This window comes from Barbus barbus, assembly GCF_936440315.1.
Source record: "Barbus barbus genome assembly, chromosome: 9".
Taxonomy (NCBI): Eukaryota; Metazoa; Chordata; class Actinopteri; order Cypriniformes; family Cyprinidae; genus Barbus; species Barbus barbus.
This window is the reverse complement of record NC_136737.1, coordinates 1,106,395-1,130,795: the sequence shown is the minus strand read 5'-3', so window position 1 is coordinate 1,130,795 and position 24,401 is coordinate 1,106,395. Positions and strand designations below refer to the sequence as shown.

General features: G+C 38.0%; 1 protein-coding gene across 1 annotated transcript; it reads left to right on the top strand.

Moving 5' to 3' along the window:
• Positions 1-3,184: 3,184 nt before the first annotated feature.
• On the top strand, positions 3,185-24,401 carry LOC306875574 (dual serine/threonine and tyrosine protein kinase-like). The gene is made up of 14 exons (XM_079426247.1): positions 3,185-3,846; positions 9,895-10,298; positions 15,018-15,455; positions 17,136-17,331; positions 17,953-18,188; positions 19,282-19,365; positions 19,432-19,608; positions 20,671-20,800; positions 20,895-21,051; positions 21,218-21,350; positions 21,431-21,544; positions 23,347-23,461; positions 23,750-23,884; positions 23,966-24,401. The coding sequence occupies exons 1-14, from the start codon at positions 3,669-3,671 to the stop codon at positions 24,148-24,150; spliced, it is 2,682 nt and encodes an 893-aa protein (XP_079282373.1). The 5' UTR covers positions 3,185-3,668; the 3' UTR covers positions 24,151-24,401.

Sequence of the window (24,401 nt, the reverse complement as noted above, 5' to 3'; positions counted from 1 at the left end):
GGAGATATTCAAGTTAGTGATTACGTCACGTGACGTGGATCAAGCTATAAGCAAACTGCCTCAAAACAAAACTATAGTGGCCTAGATAATATTTCTGCTGAACATCTTAAATATGGAAGTAAGAGGATATCCCCTTTATTAGATGTCTGTTTTACTGGCTTTTTTATTCACAGTGTGTTACCAGATTCAAAGTTGTCTGTTTTGTTAGTACCAGTTATTAAAAACAAAGCTGGAATGGTAGGAAACTTAGATAATTATAGACCTATAGCCTTAGCAAGCATCCTGTCTAAAGTGCTGGAACAAATCTTGTTGGACAGGTTAAATGTGTTTATTAACTCTACAGACAACCAGCTTGGATTTAAGGCTAAACATGGTGCTGATCTTTGCATCTATGCATTAAAGGAAATAGTAAATAAGTATAGAGATAAAAACTCATCAGTTTTTATGTGTTTCACTGATGCATCTAAAGCTTTTGATCGGGTTAACCATGCAAAGTTATTTTTTAAAATGAGACAAAGAGGGGTGCCAGAAATCATTGTGAGAATCCTGGCTTATTGGTGTGGCCACCAGATGATGCTGTTCATAGAATTCAGTTCAGCATTCAACACAATCATCCCTCAACAGCTCAAACACAAACTGGCCCAGCTGGGGCTCAACACCTCTCTGTGCAACTGGCTGTTGGACTTCCTGACCGGGAGACCTCAAGCAGTACGGGTCGGCAGTAACACATCCAGCACCATCACACTGAACACTGGGGCCCCCCAAGGATGTGTGCTGAGCCCCCTCCTCTTCACTCTGCTGACCCACGACTGCACACCATCACACAACTCTAACCTGATCATTAAGTTTGCAGATTCTGGCAAATATAGTAGGTCATCCGGGTATTTCATGCACAGCATACATACTGGATACTGCAGAAATAGTAAGAGTGGTATGATAGTATGACGTTTCGAACACAGCGACACGCGTCATAATAAAAAACCACGCCCACCGGGAGAGGGGGGGGGGGGGGGGGGCTCTCCATTGATATTGTATTGTGGAAGCTGGCTCCTAATTGTCATTTCTGACATATAATTCAAAACAGAGCAATGTCTAAATGCTGCTGTGTGACGAGGTTTACAGTAAACAAGCTTAAAAAACCCCAGAACTACGTTTTTATATGCGGTCAACCCCCCAAAAACGAGCGTTTAAGGACAAAAGTATAGCGCAATGTGTCATATTACTGTGAGAACCACGCCCACTGGAGGGAGACGTCATCGGAGACAGGAAACATTCATTTTTTTTAAAGCTGCAGTCCGTAACTTTTTTTGTGTTCAAAATTGACTAAATTTATATAGTAAACATGAATCCGCTTTCCAAAGCGCGTTTTGTCTTATCCTGAATCAGTACGGTACGCCTATAATAAGTGTTTCTATTCGGACTATTTTCGACTGGATCGGGTAGGGACCGCTGCGGAGGAGTCCAGTACCTGCGTGATTCGCCGAAGACATGAACAGAGAGAAGTAGCTCCGGCTACAATATTCTTCCGCGAGACGCGTGCAGTTCTGTTAATGAGCCGCTGCTGCAGCTTTAATCATTATTTAATGATTATTGTGCACCTGAGAGGATATTGAGAAGCTACGTTTTATTGTCTATGTCAGCGCCCCTTTTCCTTGCCTTCCTTTTGTTTGAGAAATGATCCAAATCATGGCCCAACGAGAAATACTCGGACTTCTACAATTATTGGCGTCCTTAAACGCTCGTTTTTTGGGTCGACAGCTGATAAAAACGTAGTCCTGTGTTATTTAGCTTGTTTGCGGCACACTCGTCACACAGCAGCGTGTAGGCATTGCTCTGTTATTTGTTATAAGTCAGAAAGGACAAGGAGGCGTTGAGTTTCATCATTCAGCCTCATATAAAACTGAAAGTTTGCTCATGAGTATCTTACATCAAACAGAGTTCAGTCATTAACAGTGCTGCATGTTTAAATTGACTTTATTACGTCATTGTGAAGGGAATGAGCACGAGGCTGTGAGAGACTGAAGCATGACGTGTTTAACAACATTAACTACGTCACTTAATAATCTACATCCTCACGCGTCATATTAGCGTTCAATTCAATCCGGCGTCTAAACTGAGTACTCGGAGCAAAATCACATTATTCATCAAATTAGGCTCTTCTTTTATAAAAGAGGACGAACTAACGGAAATAGAATTAATGATCTTTGCAGCCGATCGATTTACAACATAATGTCAGATTATGTCAGAGTACATTTACGCAAACAGAACAGAAACGTGGTAAATAATCACAAAAACAGTGATTTAATAGAAAAGCAGTGTTGGATTCGCCACTAGAGGTCGCCAGCTCACTTTAGTATACATGTAGTGTACTACACTGAGGGTGCATCACAAAGAATGAACATTGTGACAGATTCCACGATTTTGTATTTTTTTTAGTTGAAAATGAATATACAATTTAAGATAAAGACTAGCTGGATGCGATTTTTACACGCAGCGACCAAAATAATAATAGTAATGATTAACCATGGTTTTATTATAGTGAAAGTTTAGTAACCATGTTTTTCTGGCGTGTTGATTATTAACCACAGTTTTACTACAAATACCATGGTTAAACTATGATTAGTGTAGCAAAACCATGTGGTTACCATGGTTTAACTATAGTAACCACTGCTTTTTGGTCTCATTTGTTGTAAAACCATGGTTGATTTTCATAAGGGAGTGAGAACCCTGCTGAGAAATATATATATATAATAAATAAAAATAATAGAAGCCATCACAGAATTAGTAATGGTTTTACTGGTTATAATGGGAACTGTAATGGGCTCTGCTGGTAATTACTCTCCTTCTCTTGGTGGCTACCACTAAATCCTAAAGGAATATGTCACAAAACACACTGCTGCACTACATTTGTAATGGTTTTAATGGTTAAAAGTTGATAGTTTGTAATAGTAGGCTATTCGTAGTGGAAAGCATTAGAATATCTGTGATCTGTGATTTCTATTGTTTGTTTAGTTTTTCAGCAGGAAAGGTGTGTGTGGTGATGTCAAAATAAGTTTATTAGTTACTTAAGTGTTCCTAACAATGTCTTTCACTTAAATATTGACGTATATCTTTTAGTACGTACTTTGTTTATGTTCCCTCCGCTAAGCGGACTGCATTTCCCAGCATGCACCAGTCGCGCCCCGCCCACCGAGCGTCTCTCTCGCCAAATGGACGGGCAGCGGCGGCGGCGGCGGCTGGCAGGGCAAAACCCCCGTATTTGAGCTGGAAAGTGAAACATTTCCGACGCAAACCCCAGGATTATCGATGATCGGCGCTCACCCGCGGGGGAAGGAGCTGCCTAACAGCCGCCAAGCGCAAGCAGCGACCCGGTCCGCGAGAGTGTGTGTTACCGAGCCGCGCCGATATCGGTCCGGTTAACGGGAGGAGGCCGTGAGTGTGAGTGAATGTGTGTTTAAGTGTGTGAGTGTGTGTGTGTTGATGCCCTGACGCACACACACACGCGCGGGCGCGCGCCGCTGGTTGTTGTTGTTGTTGTTGTTGTAACGTTATCGGTTCGGTTCGGTCCGGTCCATCCTGCGGTGATCCGGGCCTCTGCAGAAACAGCGCGTGTTTGTATGGACATGTGACGCGGACTCGGGCGCACTGGGTCTCGCTCCGGGGTCAGGATGGAGAACCCGCAGAAAAACAGCCCTCTGGTCAGAGATCTGACCCGAGCCTTCAGCCACTACAACAAACACAACGTGTTCCTGAAGAAGAACCTGAAGGAGACCCTCGCCTTCTTCAGAGAGATCCGACAGAACCACAGCAACACCTGCAGCGGCACACCTGGAGCTCTGGACACAGGTGAGTCCGCCGTCCACTGAGACTGACCGATACTGCTAACATTTACATCTCAGAAGCGCTAGGAATTAAAGCTGGAAGTATACAAATACAAGCTCATTTAAAATATGAATAAATGCTATCACAGAATAGGAATGTTTTTATAACCAGTCAGCATGTTTCACTTTTATTTCTGCTTTTGAAACTATAAATAATGCTAAAATATTAAAAATAATACAATAAATTAAAATATGTGACCGTGAGACGACAACTGTAAAAGCATAGTATGTATTATTAATTATGCATTTTAATTGTGTTATAATTAAATATATTTATTATGTAGTTAAATATTACTGATATATAATCTAAATACACATATTTGCTCTTATATCTAAGCTATGCATTTCTAAATTGTAAAAAATAAATCATTAAGTACTATTTATATACTATTATTAGTATTTATTGTAGTATTTTGAAATAGCCTTTTTAGTACTTTTGTTAACTTCTTTTAAAACTAATTAAAATGTTATATTAAGTCTTTGAATTTTGTGTTTTTTCCCATTTAGCTTAATTTATCTTCATTTCAGTTTTAGTTTTGCCTCCACATTGTTGCTGTGAAGGCATTATATCTCATTTCCACTTTATTTAAATTAGGACAGTGGATTTTAATCATTTTAGTTTAAGTTTTATATAATACTAACAACATTTGAAGAAATGACTGACATTCATAAAGTTTTTAATAGAAGTTAATTTAATGATTTTCTGTTCTATATATTCTTTTTAATAATTTTTCCCATTTAGCTTAACTTATTTTCATTTCAGTTTTAGTTTTGGTAAATGTACTTGCCTATTTCACCTCCACATTTAAAAATAAAATAAAAATCAGTTTGTTGTGAAGGCATTATATCTAATTTCAGTTAAAATTTTTATTTCAATTAGGACAGTAGTTTTTAATAATTTTACTTTAAGCTTTAGTTTAATTATAACAACATTGGGAAAAAATGGCTGATATTAATACAAATTTTAATAGAAGTTAATTGAACAATTCATTGCTTAAATAGAGTGGTTGGGTTTTATTCCTCAAATACACAACAAGCAGAGTTAGTCATCAGTAGATCTGTTATCAGACGACTAATATACAATATATTACAGTGTAAATATCGGTTTGAGATATCGGTTATCAGTCGATCTTTGCCTGTTTGTGTGAATGTGTTAGTTATCAGTGATGGGGATTCCTGATTGTGTGTGTGTGTGTGTGTGTGTGTGTGTGTCCTGCAGCAGGTTAAGTGCTAACAGCAGAAAATGTCTCAAACAGGATTTAGTGCAGAAATAAGCAGCTTAACAACCGTGAACAGAGTCACATTCAGCTGAACCAAGAATTAAACACTCCACAATACTTTAATGAGGACACTGACACACACACACACACACATGCATGAACATGAACTCACATTGATTCATTGACATCACAAAATCTTGTCTGACTCGTGTATCACCATCAAATCAAAAGACAAAAATCAAAACATATATTTGACATAAAAAAACCCAAGCCTTCTTGATGACTTTCTCATGTTACGATATTATTCTCATGGCGTTTAAACACATGTTCCCTTTCACTCTCATCAGTGTGATGTGGAGGAATCTGTGTCATGAGTCAGTGTTAGAATATGAGCGTGTCATCTGTACTGTAGTTGCTTTGATGTGTGTGTGTGTGTGTGTGTGTGTGTGTCGGTGCGGCTGTTGACTCTTTCCTGTTACAAAGGAGGTTTGCAGGTCTGACGCAAGTTTCCTCTGGTTTCTCAGTGAAATGGTTGAGTGTTTAATCAATCTAAAGCAGTGCTCTCACGGCATCACGCTGTGACCTTTGACCTGTCTCAGGCAGGTGACCCCTGCTCTTTCCCTGGACCCTGCACTGTGATTTATACCGAGGCGCGTCTCGTTCCTGGGGCCTGTCGGAGCTCGTCTGGCGCGCAGGGCTGGTTCTGGCCAATCAGAGCGTGGGTAGCTCTGGCCACGCCCCCATGAGCTGCATGTAAACAAACGTTTCATCGCTGCTTCAGTCTGCAGTAAACAACATCTCCTGCAAAGCTCCTGAGAAACTGCTCAAGTGCACCGAGGACAAAAGATGCTTTAAACACAAAGCATGCTCACAACAAATGATGATTTAGTTTAATTAATAGAAGTTAACTGATAAAGAAAATCTATTTCTGACAGCATCCTCATTTTACAGCATTCTGTAGCTTTGCAGGAGGTTTCTTGAAGCGTCTTCTGGATTTAGTCTCAGTTTGTTCTGTTTCTTCATGTCACTCCAGACAGACTGATGATGATCAGATCACATCTCTGTGTGGAGCACTAACATCTCACTGGATATATATATATATATATATATATATATATATATATATATATATATATATTTGTCTGAGATACAACTATTTGAAAATCTGGAATCTGAGGGTGCAAAAAAATCTAAATATTGAGAAAATCTCCTTTAAAGTTGTTCAAATGAAGTTCTTAGCAATGCATATTACTAATCAGAAATGAAGTTTGGATATATTTATGGTAGGAAATGTACTAAATATCTTCATGGAACATGATCTTAATATCCTAATGATTTTTGTCATAAAAGAGAAATGTATAATTTTGATCCATACAATGTATTGTTGTCTATTGCTACAGATATACCTGTGTTACTCATGACTGCTTCTGTGCTGCAGGGTCACAGATATATATATATATATATATATATATATATATATGTATGTGCGAGTGTGTGTGTAATTTCATGTATTTAATGTTTTTATCATTAAATTGTGGATTAGTGTCTTAGTAAACATGTTTTTGTTGTATTGCTCATGGCAGCTGTTGCAGGAATGGCGGCGCTCAGGCGGTTGTTGGTGATTTCTCTGGCAGTGTTTGTGGGCTGCTAGCGTGCGGCACAGATTACGCGGTGAGCGCGGTGGTTGTATAAGGCAGTGACTCAGCAGCGCTGGGATTATGAGCACTTCCTAATAATAACCCAAAGACTGTCGGCTCTGTGAGCGGCTCAGAGACGGTCATGAGATGCAGGCCTCAGGACACACGGCCGCTGCAGCACTTGTTTTTCTGTCCTGACATCACAAACAGCCCTGCTTTCTCTCGCGCGCTTCATGCATTCAGTATTCAGAATATATCTGCTGCACTCTTACTTTACAATCACTGGGATGCTGCTATAGTTCTTATGAATACTGTCATTTTTTCCCTTTATTTTTGAAATTCCTATTAGTTTTAGTATTGTTTTTTTGTCAGTGTAGTTATTATTATTATTATTATTTTTTTTTCAGTTTCAGATATTTTATTTCAAGTTTAAACAAAACAATAATGCTGACTTGGTGACAAGATAGTGACAAATTTTTAATTTATATTAGTTTTATAATATATATATATATATATATATATATATATATATATATATATATATATATATATATATATATTTGATATTATTCAGTTAACTCTTCCCTTTCTTTTTTCAAGTAATGACACTTTTATGGTTGTAGTTTTAGTAGAGTATAATAACCCTGGTTTGGCATTAATTCTTATATTGAGTTTCATAACAATAGCTCCATTTTTTTAAAAAAATCAAAAACGGGTTGGCAAGTTTGATTCATTTCTGTGTAACAATTGAATTATTTGATTGAGTGATTCATTTGTTTTATAACTCTAAAATGTTTAATGTGTCATTTTCATGATTTAAAATTTATGAAAAATTTTTTCCTCTAGTTTTTGGGACCAAACTGGTGAATATTAGAAAATCTACTAAATAATATATATATATATATATATATATATATATATATATATATTTCTAAAATAGTTTTGATAAAATATATGTAGGTAAATACAGCTGTTAAATATAAGTGAATATAAATGTTCAAATGTGATTCTTACATTTTGGTTAAAATGCAGTGAAAAATTGACCTTTTTAAGACTATTTTCATAGAAAATACATAAATATTCAGAATTATACTTAATCAACTAAATAAGTAAATTCCAGTGAAAATGTTTTAGTAAAAATATAAATTGGTAAATGTTGCTGTTAAATATTATATAAGTGCATATAAATGTTCAAATGTGATTCATCCTTTCATTAATTTGATGATAAACTCAAATGTGAAAACTTGCCTTGATTATTTAAAAATACATTTTTACTGTATTTTACTTCTTCCTTTAATGGTTTTTAATCTTTTACAATGAATATTTGGTTAAAATGCCGTAAAAAATAAAATAAAATCGATAAAAATAACTGTGAAGCATATTTAATTAGATTTTACTGTTTTGTTTTCAGAGAATCTACAAATAAGCTGATTACTGATATATACAGTACATACAGTCAGGTCCATATATTTGGAAACTGAAAATGCTTAGGAATTACAACCATTTTTATACACAGTCCCACCATTTTCAGGGACTCAAATGCAATTAGACAAATGAATATAATCATAAATAAAATGTAGATTTTTAATATTTAGTTGAGAATGCTTTGCAGGCGATGATGGTCTTAAGTGTGAACTCCTGGCCATCAGCAGAGACTTCTTTGTGATGCTTCTCCAGGGCTTTACTGCAGCTGACTTCAGTTGTTGTTTGTTTGCGGCTCTTTCTGTCTTTAGTTTTGTCTTCAGCGAGTGAAATGCTGCTCGATCAGGTTTGAGATCAGGAGATTGACTCGGACATTGCAGAATATTCCACTGTTTTACCTTCAGAAACTCCTGGGTTGCTTGTGCTGTGTGTTTTGGGTCATTGTTCATTTGTTCTCTGAAGCGCCGCTGAATCAGCTTTGCTGTATTTGACTGAATCTGAGCAGAGAGTATATCTCGACACACTTCAGAATTGATCTTCTGTCTCATCTTCACTAAACCCCAGTAACCCAGAGCCACTGAAGCCATGCAGCTCATGATCACACTGCTCCATGATACTCAGACGATGCTGTGTGCTTCGATCATCAGCTGCTCCAAGCCTTCTCCACACTTTCTTCTTCCTGTCATTCTGCTACAGGTTGATCTTAATTTCAGCGTCCAAAGAATGCTCTTCCAGAAGTGCTCGGGCTATTTTAGATGTTTTTTGGTAAAGTCTAATCTGGGCTTGTTTGCAGCGTGTGGTGAAGCCTCTGTATTTGCTCTGGTGAAGTCTTCTCTTGATTGCAGACATGTCTGTCTCCTGGAGAGTGTTCTTCTCTTGGCTGGATGTTGTGAAAGGGTTTTTCTTCACCATGGAGAGGATTCTCTGATCATCATCACTGTTGTCCTCCGTGGACGTCCAGGTCTTTCTATGTTTCTGAGCTCACCAGTGCAGTCTTGTTTTCTCAGAATGAACCAAACTGTTGATTTGGCTCCTAATGTTCCTGCTCTCTCTCTCTCTGATGGATCTGTTTTGTTTTTGAAGCCTAACAATCATCTGTTTCTCTTGTATGAAGAGATGCTTTGACCACATGATGTGCTTCACAGCAACAGCTTCCAAATACAAATGACACACTTAGAATCAACTCCAGACCTTTTACATTCTTAATTGATGTAGAAATAACGAAGGAATAGCCCACATCTGTCCAATTACTTATGGTCCCTTGAAAAAGGGCGGAGGTACATATTAAAGGGCTGTAATTCCTTAATCTTTCCACCAGTTGTGATGAGAACACCCTCAAATTAAAGCTCAGAGTCTGCACTTTAAGCCCATGTTTATTATATAACTGTGACTTGAATATGTTTTGTTCAACAGCTAAATAACAAAAATTGTGCCTGTGTCCAAATAAATATGGACTTGCCTGTATATGTGTCTGTATGTGTGTGTGTATATATATATATATATATATATATATATATATATATTGGATTTATCGTTTTTGTTGTATAGTTTGTTTGTGTCTTGTATTTCTGGTGTGGTCAAAGAGAATTTCAGTCTTGGTTTGCAGTGAAGTTGTATTGTATTGTAGTGCAATACTGCGAATTACGTAGTGTTTTTAAGCCCAGTCCGAGCTACAAGTTGCAGAAATTTGTTGTATGTTGAACAAATCTCTCTAAGTTTGTCTCTGTGTCTCAGATCAGCTCAGCTGCATCTCGCTCCCGCGTCACGAGGAGGACTATCTGCAGAATGGGGTCGGTAGCTCCCCTTACATCCTCATCCTGGGCCAGGACTGTTCGGCCCGATACCAGCTGCTCAACTGCCTGCTGGGAGAGAGGCTCCTCCCCCTGGGCCTGGAGGTGGGCAGGGCCTGTGGGCCGGAGGGCGGGGCCTGCAGGAGGAGGAAGCTGTGCTTCACGCATGGCCGTCAGACGCGCTTGAGCCTGGCGCTGCCGGGGCAGTATGAGCTGGTGCATCAGCTGGCGGCGCACTGCGGACGCTGGGACACGGTTCCGCTCGAGGACCTGGAGATCCAGGAGTGCGAGGATCCCGCGCAGCGATTGGCCGAGCTGGAGATCACGCTCCATCACCCGCTGCTGCAGGTAGGGTTGGGCGATTTGGCTTTTCTCGATTTCTCACATTTTTTTTTACGATTTTTAACTAGTGAACTTGAAAATGTAACTACAACATGATTCAAGTAACTTGTTCTTTATTAACCCACTAGTTAAAGAAACTGTCGGCATGGATATTTGCCAATAACCGATAGTTGCGGCAATCGACTATCGATGCCGATTAATCTGCAAAACCGATGAATCGGTCGACCTCTACTCAGCAATGGTGTTGATTTAATATACTGGCACATGATTTGTCTAAAAGCATATTAAAAACACTACATAGACAAATAAACAACATAAAAAACTTGATTTTCAGTACAGGGGGACTTTAAAAGAAGTTCACTCCCATCTTCTTGCATTTTTTCCTATTCCACTGCCTGCGTCGCATCTTTATCAACACAAAAGTGCATTCTGTGTGAATGGCGGCTAGTGATATGAGTGCGTCACACTTGAGCGGTTAATCAGTGCACCGACATGCAGTTGGATCGTTCTTTTCTCTTCTCTTTACTGTTATCATTGGCATATTGTCAAAGTGTCTAATTCTAATGCTTGGTAATATTTCTATTAATCGATAAAATCAGCCCTAGCTGCAGGTGTCATTTTTCTCAAAACACACCAAATATGATTTGATTCTGTGAGATGAGTTTGTTGACTTAGGGGAAGTCGTGGCCTAATGGTTAGAGAGTCGGACTCGTAATCGAAAGGTTGCGGGTTCGAGTCTCGGGCCGGCAGGGATTGTAGGTGGGGGGAGTGAATGTACAGCGCTCTCTCCACCCTCAATACCACGACTGAGGTGCCCTTGAGCAAGGCACCGAACCCCCAATTGCTGCCCACTGCTCCGGGTGTGTGTTCACGGTGTGTGTGTGTGCATTTGTTCACTACTCACTGCTGTGTGTGTGCACTTGGATGGGTTAAACGCAGAGCACCAATTTCGAGTATGGGTCACCATACTTGACAATACGTCACGACTTTTTTAGACTTTTCTGCAGGGACATCAGTCAGCTTCTCGTCTCGCCTTTCCTGGACCCTCATTTATCAAGAGTGCGTAGAAAAGGTTCTATATTTTGTCCTACGAATTAAATTTAGAATGTGTGCAAGTACAAAAAAATCTGTGTTTATCATGCACTGATGCTTAGCTTGAAATATGAAATCATTGAGTATTTGCATTTAAAGGACACAGGACATATGCGGCGGCACTTTCTTTTCTACCACTAGATTCTCTGCGTAAGCATGCTCAGACTTGTGCTTATATTTACACACATTCCTACATATAAGTACAAGTTGGTAGATCCCACACTTTGCATGAAACTTCCCATGCACTCATTACGCACACTGTTGATGAATGAGGGCCCTGGTGTTTATGTAACCCTGATCTGTGGGTCTGGTGCACTTCACATGACCACCAGTGGAAAAAAGAGCTGCTATGGTGATGTGTGTGTCTCCATGGCGATGGGAAAACTGTGTCCCGGGAGCCTGCTATAAATACTTGGTGGATTTGGCCATGGTTGGATTCCTTTCTTTCATTAGTTTGATTGCTTTCATGACTGAGAAGAGTTTGAAGTGGGCTCTGTGTTTGGACAGGTTCAGATCTCTTAGATCAGACTCAGATTCTGATTAGTCTAATCAGACTCTAAACAAACGCTGTTAAACAATCAGTTTCAAATCGGCGTCATATCAGACTCAAGGTGGATATATTTTAAATCAGGATGAAACTACAAATAAGTCAAACCAAGATCTTGAATCAGTTTCAAATCAGTATTGGATCAGTCAAAAATCAGAGTCTGTTTATCAGATTGGATCAGATTCTGAACAGTAAATCACTTTCCATCTGCTGTCAAAATCAAATCAGAGTCAAATCAGCTTTGCATCAGACTCGTTAGGTCTTAGATCGGTTGCAAATCAGACTCGGGTCTCTTTGTTCAAACTCAGATCAGATTCAAATCAGACTAGGTTTTGGATCAGCTGTAAATCAAGCTTCAGTTTGTCGCTCAATCTGTTTGATATTAAACCAGTCAGTTACAGATTAGTGTCAAATCAGGCTTGGATCAGTGTGAGATCAGACTCTGATCCGACTGGTTTCAGATCTATTTTAAATCAGACTTACATCAGAGTCAAATACCATCAGACTCATTAAGGTCTTGGATTGGTCACACATCAGAATCCATTTTGGTTCAGTTCCAAATCAGGAACTCTGATCTCTTCGGTCAAAATCAGATCAGCCTCAAATCAGACTCGGATCTCTTCAAAATCAGATCAGACTCGGATCTCTTCAAAATCAGATCAGCCTCAAATCAGACTCGGATCTCTTCAAATCAGATCAGACTCGGATCTCTTCAAAATCAGATCAGCCTCAAATCAGACTCGGATCTCTTCAAATCAGATCAGACTCGGATCTCTTCAAAATCAGATCAGCCTCAAATCAGACTCGGATCTCTTCCAAATCAGATCAGCCTCAAATCAGGAACTCTGATCTCTTCAGTCAAAATCAGATCAGCCTCAAATCAGACTCGGATCTCTTCAAAATCAGATCAGCCTCAAATCAGACTCGGATCTCTTCACTCAAAATCAGATCAGCCTCAAATCAGACTCTGATCTCTTCAGTCAAAATCAGATCAGCCTCAAATCAGACTCGGATCTCTTCACTCAAAATCAGATCAGCCTCAAATCAGACTCAGATCTCTTCAAAATCAGATCAGCCTCAAATCAGACTCGGATCTCTTCACTCAAAATCAGATCAGCCTCAAATCAGACTCTGATCTCTTCAGTCAAAATCAGATCAGCCTCAAATCAGACTCTGATCTCTTCAGTCAAAATCAGATCAGCCTCAAATCAGACTCAGTGTTGGGCCAGTTGCAGATCAGACTCCAGTTAATCTAAAACACTCAGATCAGTCTGCAATCACACTATGATCAGTTTCAGACCAGATTCTGATCCAGACTGGTTTCAGATGTGTCTTGAATCAGACTCCGATGGAGGTCAGACTCCGGTCAGATCAGACCCTCACAGTGTTTGTCTCAGTCAGGTTTTTCTGCATGACTCTTGTGGTTTAAAGTGTGTGGCTGTGTTTGTTCGCTGATGTTTGCCATCGCACACATCTGCTAGAATCGCGTCTGCTATCAAATGAACTCTGGCTGTTTTCGGTCCGTGCACGCTCACGTTAGCGCAGAGACGTTAATTAGCGTGGGTCCCTGAGCGTACGCTGACGGCGGGCAGTGAAATTCCTGCTAAAGCACACACATGTTAGCATGTTTGATGTGTCTGAATCAGATGTTTGTTGTTTGTTCCAGAGAGACTCTTGTGTCAGAGACGGCGCTGACTGACTCTATTGTGCTCGCGCTCTTTATTCTCGCTCTGACGCGGCACATTAATCATACAGTGGAACTCTGACCCGTGTCTAATGTTTCTTGAACAGATTCCCAGAGGAACACACTGCTTTATCAGGAGAAACGCCTCTCACCTACACGAGCGGGATTTCACAGCACGTTCAGAGCTCGATAAAGAAATCAGACATGTCTGTAACTAATAGATTGCTTTTCTAATAGCATATGAATACATCTCTAGAATATTGTTAAAGATCTTTTATCCAGTAACCAAAAGTGTCTGGAAATATTGTGGATATTAACTGGTTTAATAACTAATAAAAAACATACTTTTTTGAATGTATTTGTTTTTGCTAATTTTTACACTTTTTTTTTTTTGTTATAATTTATTTTGTCATAATTGAAAGGATTTAACCTAACATTCAAACATATTTTATATTTATATATTTGTATTTTTTAGTATGTATGTTAATATTTTTATATAGCTTTTAAAACGTATCAAAACAAAAACAGCGTGAAAATATATTTTTCCTTGTCGTGTTCATTACGTTTTACGCTAATTTTAGTTGACAAATTAGGTCTTAATTTACTAAAATGTTGACCTAATGTAATTGATCAAGTATTAAAATTTAGTTGACAATTCAATTGAAAAATTGACTATTTAATTAATTTACTATTCAAAAATGTTATAGTTTTATATATTTTTTCTATTTATATTACTATTTATATAACAAAAACATGTAAAAAAAAAAAAAAAAAAGTTTTAATGGGAAAATCTCCTGAAATAACATTTTAATTATTGTAATTCAGTGTTTAATTTAATTTAGCTTTTTGTCATGATTGAAATGATATTAATGTTCATTAATTAGTATATTTTACTTTTATTTTAGTTGACTAGTATGAGTGTAATATTGAAATTCAATTTAATCAGTGGTTTTTGTCAATTCATATTTTCTTATTTTTCAATATTTTATAATATATTCATTCATTTTAGTCGATTTAAGCTGGAAAACATTACATTTTAATTGATGAGAAAATTGATCAAATTTAATTGATTAAAAGTTCAAATGTAATTGACCATTAATTTAAAAAAATATTCAATTTGAATTACATTTTTAATTGACTACTTATTTAAAAGTTTTATATGAATATACTTTTATATATTTATAGTAATTTTATAATCTATAATAAAATGATATTTAAAAAGTTTAATATTATAAAATACTTTCTGTCATAATTGAAAGGACACATTCAGATTTACACCACTGTATATTAATAAATTTCAGTCAATAGTGCCTGATTTATCCCGGTGTTTATGCAGTATTAACACATCTAAATATATTTGTGTTTAGCATGACTCTAGTGAGCTGTGTGTGATTGTGCTCAGGAGGTGAAGATCATGGTGCTCCCGTGCCGCGCCGTGCAGCTGCTGGAGGAGGCTCTGGAGGACTGCAAGCGCGGCATCCTTCCCATCATCCTCTACGCCGTCAGTAAAGACACACTGAGCACCGAGCAGCTGAGCGACCTGCAGAAGGTGCGTGAGACGCTGCCGTTCCCCGTCTGCTTCGTCTGGGCCCCCGGCGGCCCCTCGGACCCCGGGGCCCTCCACAGGCAGCTGCTGTCTCTGGAGCTGATCGGCGCAGCGGCGGGGAACTGCGCCTGCGGGGCTCCAGCTCAGACGCAGAGCATTCTGGGAGAGAGTCTGGAGCGTCTGCAGCGTGTGCTGGGGCCCTTCACTCGACAGCTGCTGCAGAGCCACCAGGTGGAGGCCACCACGCTGCTCAACACCATCCACTGCCGCTGCCTCGACCTCTTCATCAACCAGGTGACCACAGACTGCTGTGCACGCTTGCACAAAACACCTTCAGTATGAGACTTAAGGCATGGCTTCTCCTTACCTAAGAGAAGGACTGCATATAAACACTTCTGAATATGAAATGCAAAACGATTTAGAAAGCTTTCAGGCACGGCATAAACATTGATGTAAAACAAAAAAATTAATTGCACAAAGTTTAAATAAAGTAAAAATCAGCAAACACGGTGGAACCAAATAAATGAGAAACAAATGCTTAAAAAAAAAACTTCCAGAATGTCCAACTTCACAATTTTTACTGTATTTTTGATCAAATAAATGCGGTATTAATGAGCAGAAGAGACTTCTTTCAAAGGCATTAAAACACCTGAATTATTCCGAACTTTTGACCACTAATGTAGCTGTTGCTGGATTTTTAATTAACGCATAAATTACATCAGTTAATGTCTTTCAATTTATGTATGATATATCATGATATGTGAAGAAAACAGGGTTAAATGTCATTGTTTCAATTACAGATACAGCTTTTGATTTAAAATAAATGTATCAGAAAAGACAATAAAAATAAATAATATAATATAAGTAAATAATAATACAATAAATTATACATAAAATAGTGCTAAAAATAAGTGAAAAAACTAAATTATTAGTAATTTAAAACAAATTAAATGTAATTTTAGTTTTTCTAATGAAAAAACTAAACTAAAACAAAAAAAGGCAGCCTTGCATTTTTGAATAAAAAGCATCTTTAAAAAAAACCACAACTCTAAACTGAAACGATAAGATAAGCTGAAATAAAATGTATTTTTAAAATATTTTGTTAAAGCTTAAGATAAGCTAAAATAAAACGGATGATTTTTTTCTGTTGTAGTTATGGTTATACTAGTAACTACAAGTTATCTTCATCATTCTGGTAATATTTTAGTTAGTTAACATGAACTAATAATGAGCAGTATTTCACAGCATTTAATCATGTTAATGTCAACATTTTATTGTTTTAATTAGAACATTTTTACAATCAAAATCTGTATCTGTTAACGTGAATTAATGCAGCTAACATGAACATTATATTAGTGCTGTCAAAATTATAAATCCAACGCATCCAAAATAAAAGTTTGTTTACATAATATGTGTGCATTGTGTGTGTATATGAAGACACGCGTACAGCATATATTTAGTACATTTATATTCATAAAGTATATCATATATAAATATATTTACATGCATGTGTGTGTATTTATATATACATAATATATATATACACAATACACACACATATATTATGTAAACAAACTTTTATTTTGGATGCGATTAATCACGATTAATCGTTTGGCAGCGTTCATTTTTAATAAACTAAAATCTACAAATGTTGATTAATGCTATAAAACGGTATCATTGTTCGTTCATGTTCAATAATGCATTGACTGCTGTCGACGAGTGCTGTGTCTCGATATAATATTCGTTCGTGATTCGTAATGTTGCCGTTTCGCACGCTCTGATGTTTCCGGTGTTTGTACGTGTGAATGTTTTCTCGTTCAGTCCTGTGTTTCGGTCGTGGTTAGTCGAGACTGAAGCTGTGTTTCGGTCGTGGTTAGTCGAGACTGAAGCTGTGTTTCGGTCGTGGTTAGTCGAGACTGAAGCTGTGTTTTCGGTCGTGGTTAGTCGAGACTGAAGCTGTGTTTTGTCGCGCAGGCGTTCGACATGCAGAGGGATCTTCAGATCACGCCGCGGCGGCTGGAGTACACTCGTGAGAAGGAGGGCGAGCTCTTTAGCTCCCTGATGGCCATCGCTAACCGCAAGCAGGAGGAGATGAAGGAGATGATCGTGGAGACACTGAGCAGCATGAAGGAGCAGCTGCTGGAGGACGCCGCTAACCTGCAGTTCACAGGTCATGAATCATATCCTGAAATTTGCATCAAAACCCAGCTCTAAAGATCACGGTTACCAGTATTATAGCGTTATTGTTCAAATGTGCTGGACATGATCAAAAAATCCTGACACACAAATCACTTCACCAAAGCTTTATGGTTAAAAACAGCAAATAAAATACTAAAACAGTAACATTACCAGTGATGTCTGTGTTTTAAATGACATGACTGACAATAGTTTATCTAATAACACGTATGTTCAAATAAAGCTTTGAAAAAGTGCCATAAACCTCACATTTCAGCCGTTAAATAAAGAAAAGGGTAAAGTCAAAATTGTTATTGTTTTGGGTATAGTTGCCATAGTAACCGTAGTAAAGGTCCATAGTAACTGTAAAGGTCCTGCCCTCCTCTGCAAAGGGGGTGGGGCATAGCAGCTCATTTACATTTAAAGAGACGCTTGTGTGTGTGTGTGTGTGTGTGTGTGTGTGTGTGTGAGAGATAGAGGGGGAATCCACTGCTAGTTGCTCTATTATTATATGTCACAGGGAATTCATTAGTGTTAATGAGCGGCATGTGTGTCCTGTTACTATAGAGCAGTCAGTGTTTGTGTAGCTGACATCAGTGTGTGTGTGTGTGTGCAGACATCATCATGTCGTCTAACGGTGAGCCGGTGAGCTCGAAGGACATTAAGATGTGCATCAGTCAGATCCAGGACCTGATCGTGGTGCAGCTCAATCAGGCCGTGGCTAATAAACTGACCAGCTCAGTGGACTATCTGAGGGAGAGCTTCGTGGGGACGCTGGAGAGATGCCTGGGCAGCCTAGAGAAGAACACCCCCGAGTCCTGCAGCAACGTCACCTCCAACCACCTCAAACAGGTGCAGCACACTACAACACACACACACACACACACACACTCACACACACACACACACACACACACTCACACTCACACACACTCACACACACACACACACACACTCACACTCACACACACACACACACACTCACACACACACACACACACACACACACACACACACACTCACACACACACACACACACACACACACACACACACACACACACACACACACACACTCACTCTCACACTCACACACACACACACACTCACTCTCACACTCACACACACTCACTCTCACACACACACACACACACACGAACATCAAACACAGACACTGCAAGAGTGTCACACAGATCCTAAACGCAACATTTTAAAAAATAATATTTATATATTTACTAATATGTGATTTATCTATCATTTTTAAGCAATATACATGTTTAATGTGTAATAGTTGATCACCATTTTATTTTAATATTCTATACTGTTTAATTAATGTAAATTTGATATATTTTTTTAATAAATATGTAAGTAATATAAAGTGTTATAATATAAAGCAACATGTTGTTTAGTTAATATTAATTCATTTTTTAATCATTTAAATTTAATAATTAACCCTAACTTAAAGTATTTAAGTAATATACAATAGTTTAATTGTTAATTGTCATATTTCATATTTAATTGTAACTTTATAATTATAATATCAAGCATATAAGTAATATACAGTATGTTTAATATTTAATTGTCAATTTGTTCATATTTAGTATTAAATTAATTTTAATTTAATAATTTTATATAACAATATTTAAGTATGTGTCATACAGTATATTATATATTAATATACAATGAAGATCCTTTTTTTGTTTGGTAATATTTATTTAAATTAAAATTAATTTAATTTCAGAATTTTTTATAGATAATGTCTAAGTAATATGCAGTAAATATTTATATTCATTAACGTGTTATATTAATTAATTTCATATATAATAGACAGTACGTCTAGTAATTTTCAGTAATTACATTTTATTTAATTAAAATTGATTGATTTTAATTTTAGGAGATACACAAGTAAACTTAATTTGTCATGTTGTTAATAATTTTGTGGTCAGATCCTGAACGCAGCGTATAACGTGGAGGTGACCTTCCACTCGGGCTCCTCCGTCACGAGGCTCTTCTGGGAGCAGATCAAACAGGTAGGTTACCCATAATGCCCTGCTCCGGCGTGTCTCGTGCGGCGGCTGACGCTCGTCTCTCCTCAGATCATCCACCGCATCACGTGGGTCAATCCTCCGTCCATCACGGCCGAGTGGAAGCGTAAGGTCGCGCAGGACGCCATCGAGAGCCTGAGCGCCGCCAAACTGGCCAAGAGCATCTGCTCTCAGTTCAGGACCAGACTCAACAGCTCCCATGAGGCCTTCGCCGCCTCGCTCCGACAGGTGACTCCACATCTCCATCTCAGCGCATCATCAGACTCGTCATCTCAATCAGCTCTCATTGAGACACACCTGAACACCACAAGCCACTGCTTTCATTTACTTATTATATTATTAAGCACTATTTAAATATTTAATTTGAACAAAAATAAGAATAATTTTTATTAGTTTTTGTGTTTATTATTATTGAATTAGTCTTTAAAGTTTATTAGTTTTAATCTACTTTAATATTTAAATTTAGTATTTTATATATTAAAATGTTCATATTTAACTTATTTTATCATTACATTTTTAACCATGTTCATAAATCCAGTTTATTCATTGTGCATTGCAGTTAATATCAATCAAACAGCAGTTGGGTTATGATTAGGTTAAAAATACAGCTGACAAACACAATAAAAACAGAACTATAACAAACATGATTTCTGAACACTTTAGTTATCCGTTTTTGCAAATAAACTCATTATTTATATATGTGTGTGTGTGTGTGTGTGTTTTAGTATTTAATATCTCCAGTATGTTTCATGGATTTACTTTTATTATTATTTATTATTGTATTCAAGTATGAATAATTATATAATGCATACAACTATTGTTATGTTTTGTTACATTTATATATTTTACTTATTTCTTTGTTTTATTATATACAATATTTAATTCATATACAATATCTCCAATAATGCTTAATATTAAATATGTAATTAAATTTCAGATTTTAAAATATTATTTTACATTACATTATTTCATAATGCATATATATTTTTATTTAGTATTTTTGGTATTTTATTATTTATATGTATTATTATGTAGGTTTTTTGTGCTTTATTATAATATATAAGTTATATTTAATATCTTTGTTTACTGTTCAGTTAATGTTACGTTTAATTTTTTATATTTTATTGTAATTTTTTTAAGTGTTTTTAATAATTTTGTAAATGCTATTTTCAGTTGTATATTAGTTTTGTCTGTTCTATTAAGAGTTATTGGTGTTGTTACTGTGATGAAAGTCCTGTACTGATGTGTGTGTGTGTGTGTGTGTGTGTGTGTGTGTGTGTGTGTGTGTAGCTGGAGGAGGGTCACACGGGGCGTCTGGAGCGAACTGAAGACCTGTGGTTGCGGGTCAGGAAGGATCACGCCCCTCGACTCGCCCGCCTGTCACTGGAGAGCCGATCGCTGAGAGACATTCTGCTGCACGGTGAGACACACACACGATCTCAGCCGTCCGCTGGTGTGTGTGTGTGTGTGTGTGTGAGATATCAGTGTGAGTCTCTGTGTGTGTTTGTCCTCAGGAAAGCCGAAGATGGGCCGTGAGCTGGGTCGTGGTCAGTACGGTGTGGTGTATCTGTGTGATAGCTGGGGCGGCCGTCACCCGTGTGCCCTAAAGTCAGTCGTTCCTCCGGACGATAAGCACTGGAACGACCTCGCGCTGGAGTTCCACTACACACGGTAATGCTTTTAAATTACATTTATTCTTCAAAAATAATGATAATAATACTTATTATATTTATCAATTGTATTTTTTGTAATTAAAATATTTTTTTTAATGTAATTTTTATTTGTATTTGTTTTTGATTTTTGTTGTGTATTCATGATGTTTCTCTGTATCCATCAGGTCTCTGCCTAAACATGATCGTTTAGTGAATCTCCACGGGTCAGTTATCGATCACTCGTACAGCGGCGGCTCCAGTATCGCGGTTCTGCTGATCATGGAGCGATTACACCGAGATCTCTACACGGGACTGAAGGTACCGTCACGACACCAGCTGTCTGTCTGTCTGTCTGTTCTTCTGTCTGTGGTTGTGATTGTCATGTCTGTCTCTCTCAGGCCGGTCTGTCTCTGAAGGAGCGTCTTCAGATAGCTCTGGACGTGGTGGAGGGGATTCGGTTCCTGCATGGTCAGGGTCTCCTGCATCGTGACATCAAGCTGAAGAACGTTCTGGTGAGGAACTGCATCCACCATCTCTGTGACAAGATTGTAACGATTCATTGTGCTTCATAACGCTACGTAAAGCATCATAGTACTTCATAATACATCATTGTGCTTCATAACGCTTCGTAACGCATCAGAATGCTTCATAATGCATCATAACACTACATAAAACATCATAGTGCTTCATAATGCATCCTAACACTTCATAATGCATCATAGTGCTTCATAACGCTTCGTAACGCATCATAACACTAATTAAAACATCATAGTGCTTCATAATGCATCCTAACACTTCATAATGCATCATAGTGCTTCATAACGCTTCGTAACGCATCATAACACTACATAAAACATCATAGTGCTTCATAACGCTTCGTAACGCATCATAACACTACATAAAACATCATCGTGCTTCATAATGCATCGTGCTTCATAACGCTTCGTAACGCATCAGAATGCTTCATAATGCATCATAACACTAATTAAAACGTCATAGTGCTTCATAATGCATCATAGTGCTTCGTAACGTATCATAACACTACATAAAACATCATCATGCTTCATAACGCTTCGTAACGCATCAGAATGCTTCATAATGCATCATAACACTAATTAAAACATCATAGTGCTTCATAATGCATCATAGTGCTTCGTAACGCATCATAACACTACATAAAACATCATCGTGCTTCATAACGCTTCGTAACGCATCAGAATGCTTCATAATGCATCATAACACTAATTAAAACATCATAGTGCTTCATAATGCATCCTAACACTTCATAATGCATCATAGTGCTTCATAACGCTTCGTAACGCATCATAACACTACATAAAACATCATAGTGCTTCATAACGCTTTGTAACGCATCATAACACTACATAAAACATCATCGTGCTTCATAATGCATCGTGCTTCATAACGCTTTGTAACGCATCAGAATGCTTCATAATACATCATAACACTAATTAAAACATCATAGTGCTTCATAATGCATCATAGTGCTTCGTAACGTATCATAACACTACATAAAACATCATCATGCTTCATAACGCTTCGTAACGCATCAGAATGCTTCATAATGCATCATAACACTAATTAAAACATCATAGTGCTTCATAATGCATCCTAACACTTCATAATGCATCATAGTGCTTCATAACGCTTCGTAACGCATCATAACACTACATAAAACATCATAGTGCTTCATAACGCTTCGTAACGCATCATAACACTACATAAAACATCATCGTGCTTCATAATGCATCGTGCTTCGTAACGCTTCGTAACGCATCAGAATGCTTCATAATGCATCATAACACTAATTAAAACATCATAGTGCTTCATAATGCATCATAGTGCTTCGTAACGTATCATAACACTACATAAAACATCATCATGCTTCATAACGCTTCGTAACGCATCAGAATGCTTCATAATGCATCATAACACTAATTAAAACATCATAGTGCTTCATAATGCATCATAGTGCTTCGTAACGCATCATAACACTACATAAAACATCATCATGCTTCATAACGCTTCGTAACGCATCATAGTGCTTCATAACGCATCATAATACCTCATAACACATCATAACACTTCCTAATGCATCATAGTGCTTCATAACAGATTATAGTGTTTCACAAAGCATAACTGCGTAAAGTGTAAAATGTAAATCATAGTGCTTCATAACACCTCGTAATGCATGATAACACTTGCTAACGCATCATAACCCTTCATAATACTTTGACATCCTTCACAACCCTTCATAACGCATTATAATGTGTGTTTGTGTTCTTCTGTGCAGTTGGACAAACAGAACCGGGCGAAGATCACTGACCTGGGCTTCTGTAAACCCGAGGCCATGATGTCCGGCAGTATCGTAGGGACGCCCATCCACATGGCACCAGAACTCTTCACAGGTCTCTAGCTGCTTAATGCTTGCTTTTAGTTTTTAGTGTTTTAGCTTTATTTGTTTAGACATAACCGTATACAATTTTAACATCAGGTGATAAAAACGATTTTTATATGATTAAAAAAAAATGTAAAATGGCAATTTATTTAGAAGTGTGCTTTTTTAATACTGGACAGTAAAATGATCCATCTTTAAACTATTTTAGAATTGAAAATGAAAAATCTTTACTTTTTATGTTATGAAGATGTTGTTTACATTAGTTCTGATTGTACGTGTGTTTGCTTGCGTTGCGCAGGAAAGTACGATAACTCCGTAGACGTGTACGCGTTTGGGATCCTCTTCTGGTATCTCTGCTCCGGCTCCGTCAAACTCCCAGAAGCCTTTGAGAGATGCTCCAGTAAAGACCAGCTGTGGACCAACGTCAAGAAAGGTAACGAGCGCCGGTCGCCGGATGGCATCGACGCCGCGCTGTGAACTCTGGGTAAACTCTGTGTGTGTTTGCTGCTTTCAGGCTCGCGGCCGGAGCGATTGCCCACGTTTGACGAGGAGTGCTGGCAGCTGATGGAAGCCTGCTGGAACGGAGACCCTTCCCAGAGACCCCTGCTGGGCATCGTCCAGCCCAGCCTGCAAAGCATCATGGACCGCCTGTGCCACAATTCTGACCAAAAGAGCGGCAACCTGGAGGACTCGAACTGACATGATTTCCCTGCATGAGACGCTAAAGGAACACAGCTCTCGTTTGTGTGTGAACACTGGAGGAATGTTGCTCGTCTGCCTCTGAAGAAAGCTGATCACGCGTGTCATACTCGTCACGGATCCTCTAGAACAGTTTTACATGTAGTCGAGTCTGAGTTACAGATGAACTGAACCGCTGATTTTTAGATGGTGTTTAAACTGGTTTACATTATACTATGACATTTTTTAATAAAATCATTTGGACCAATGCA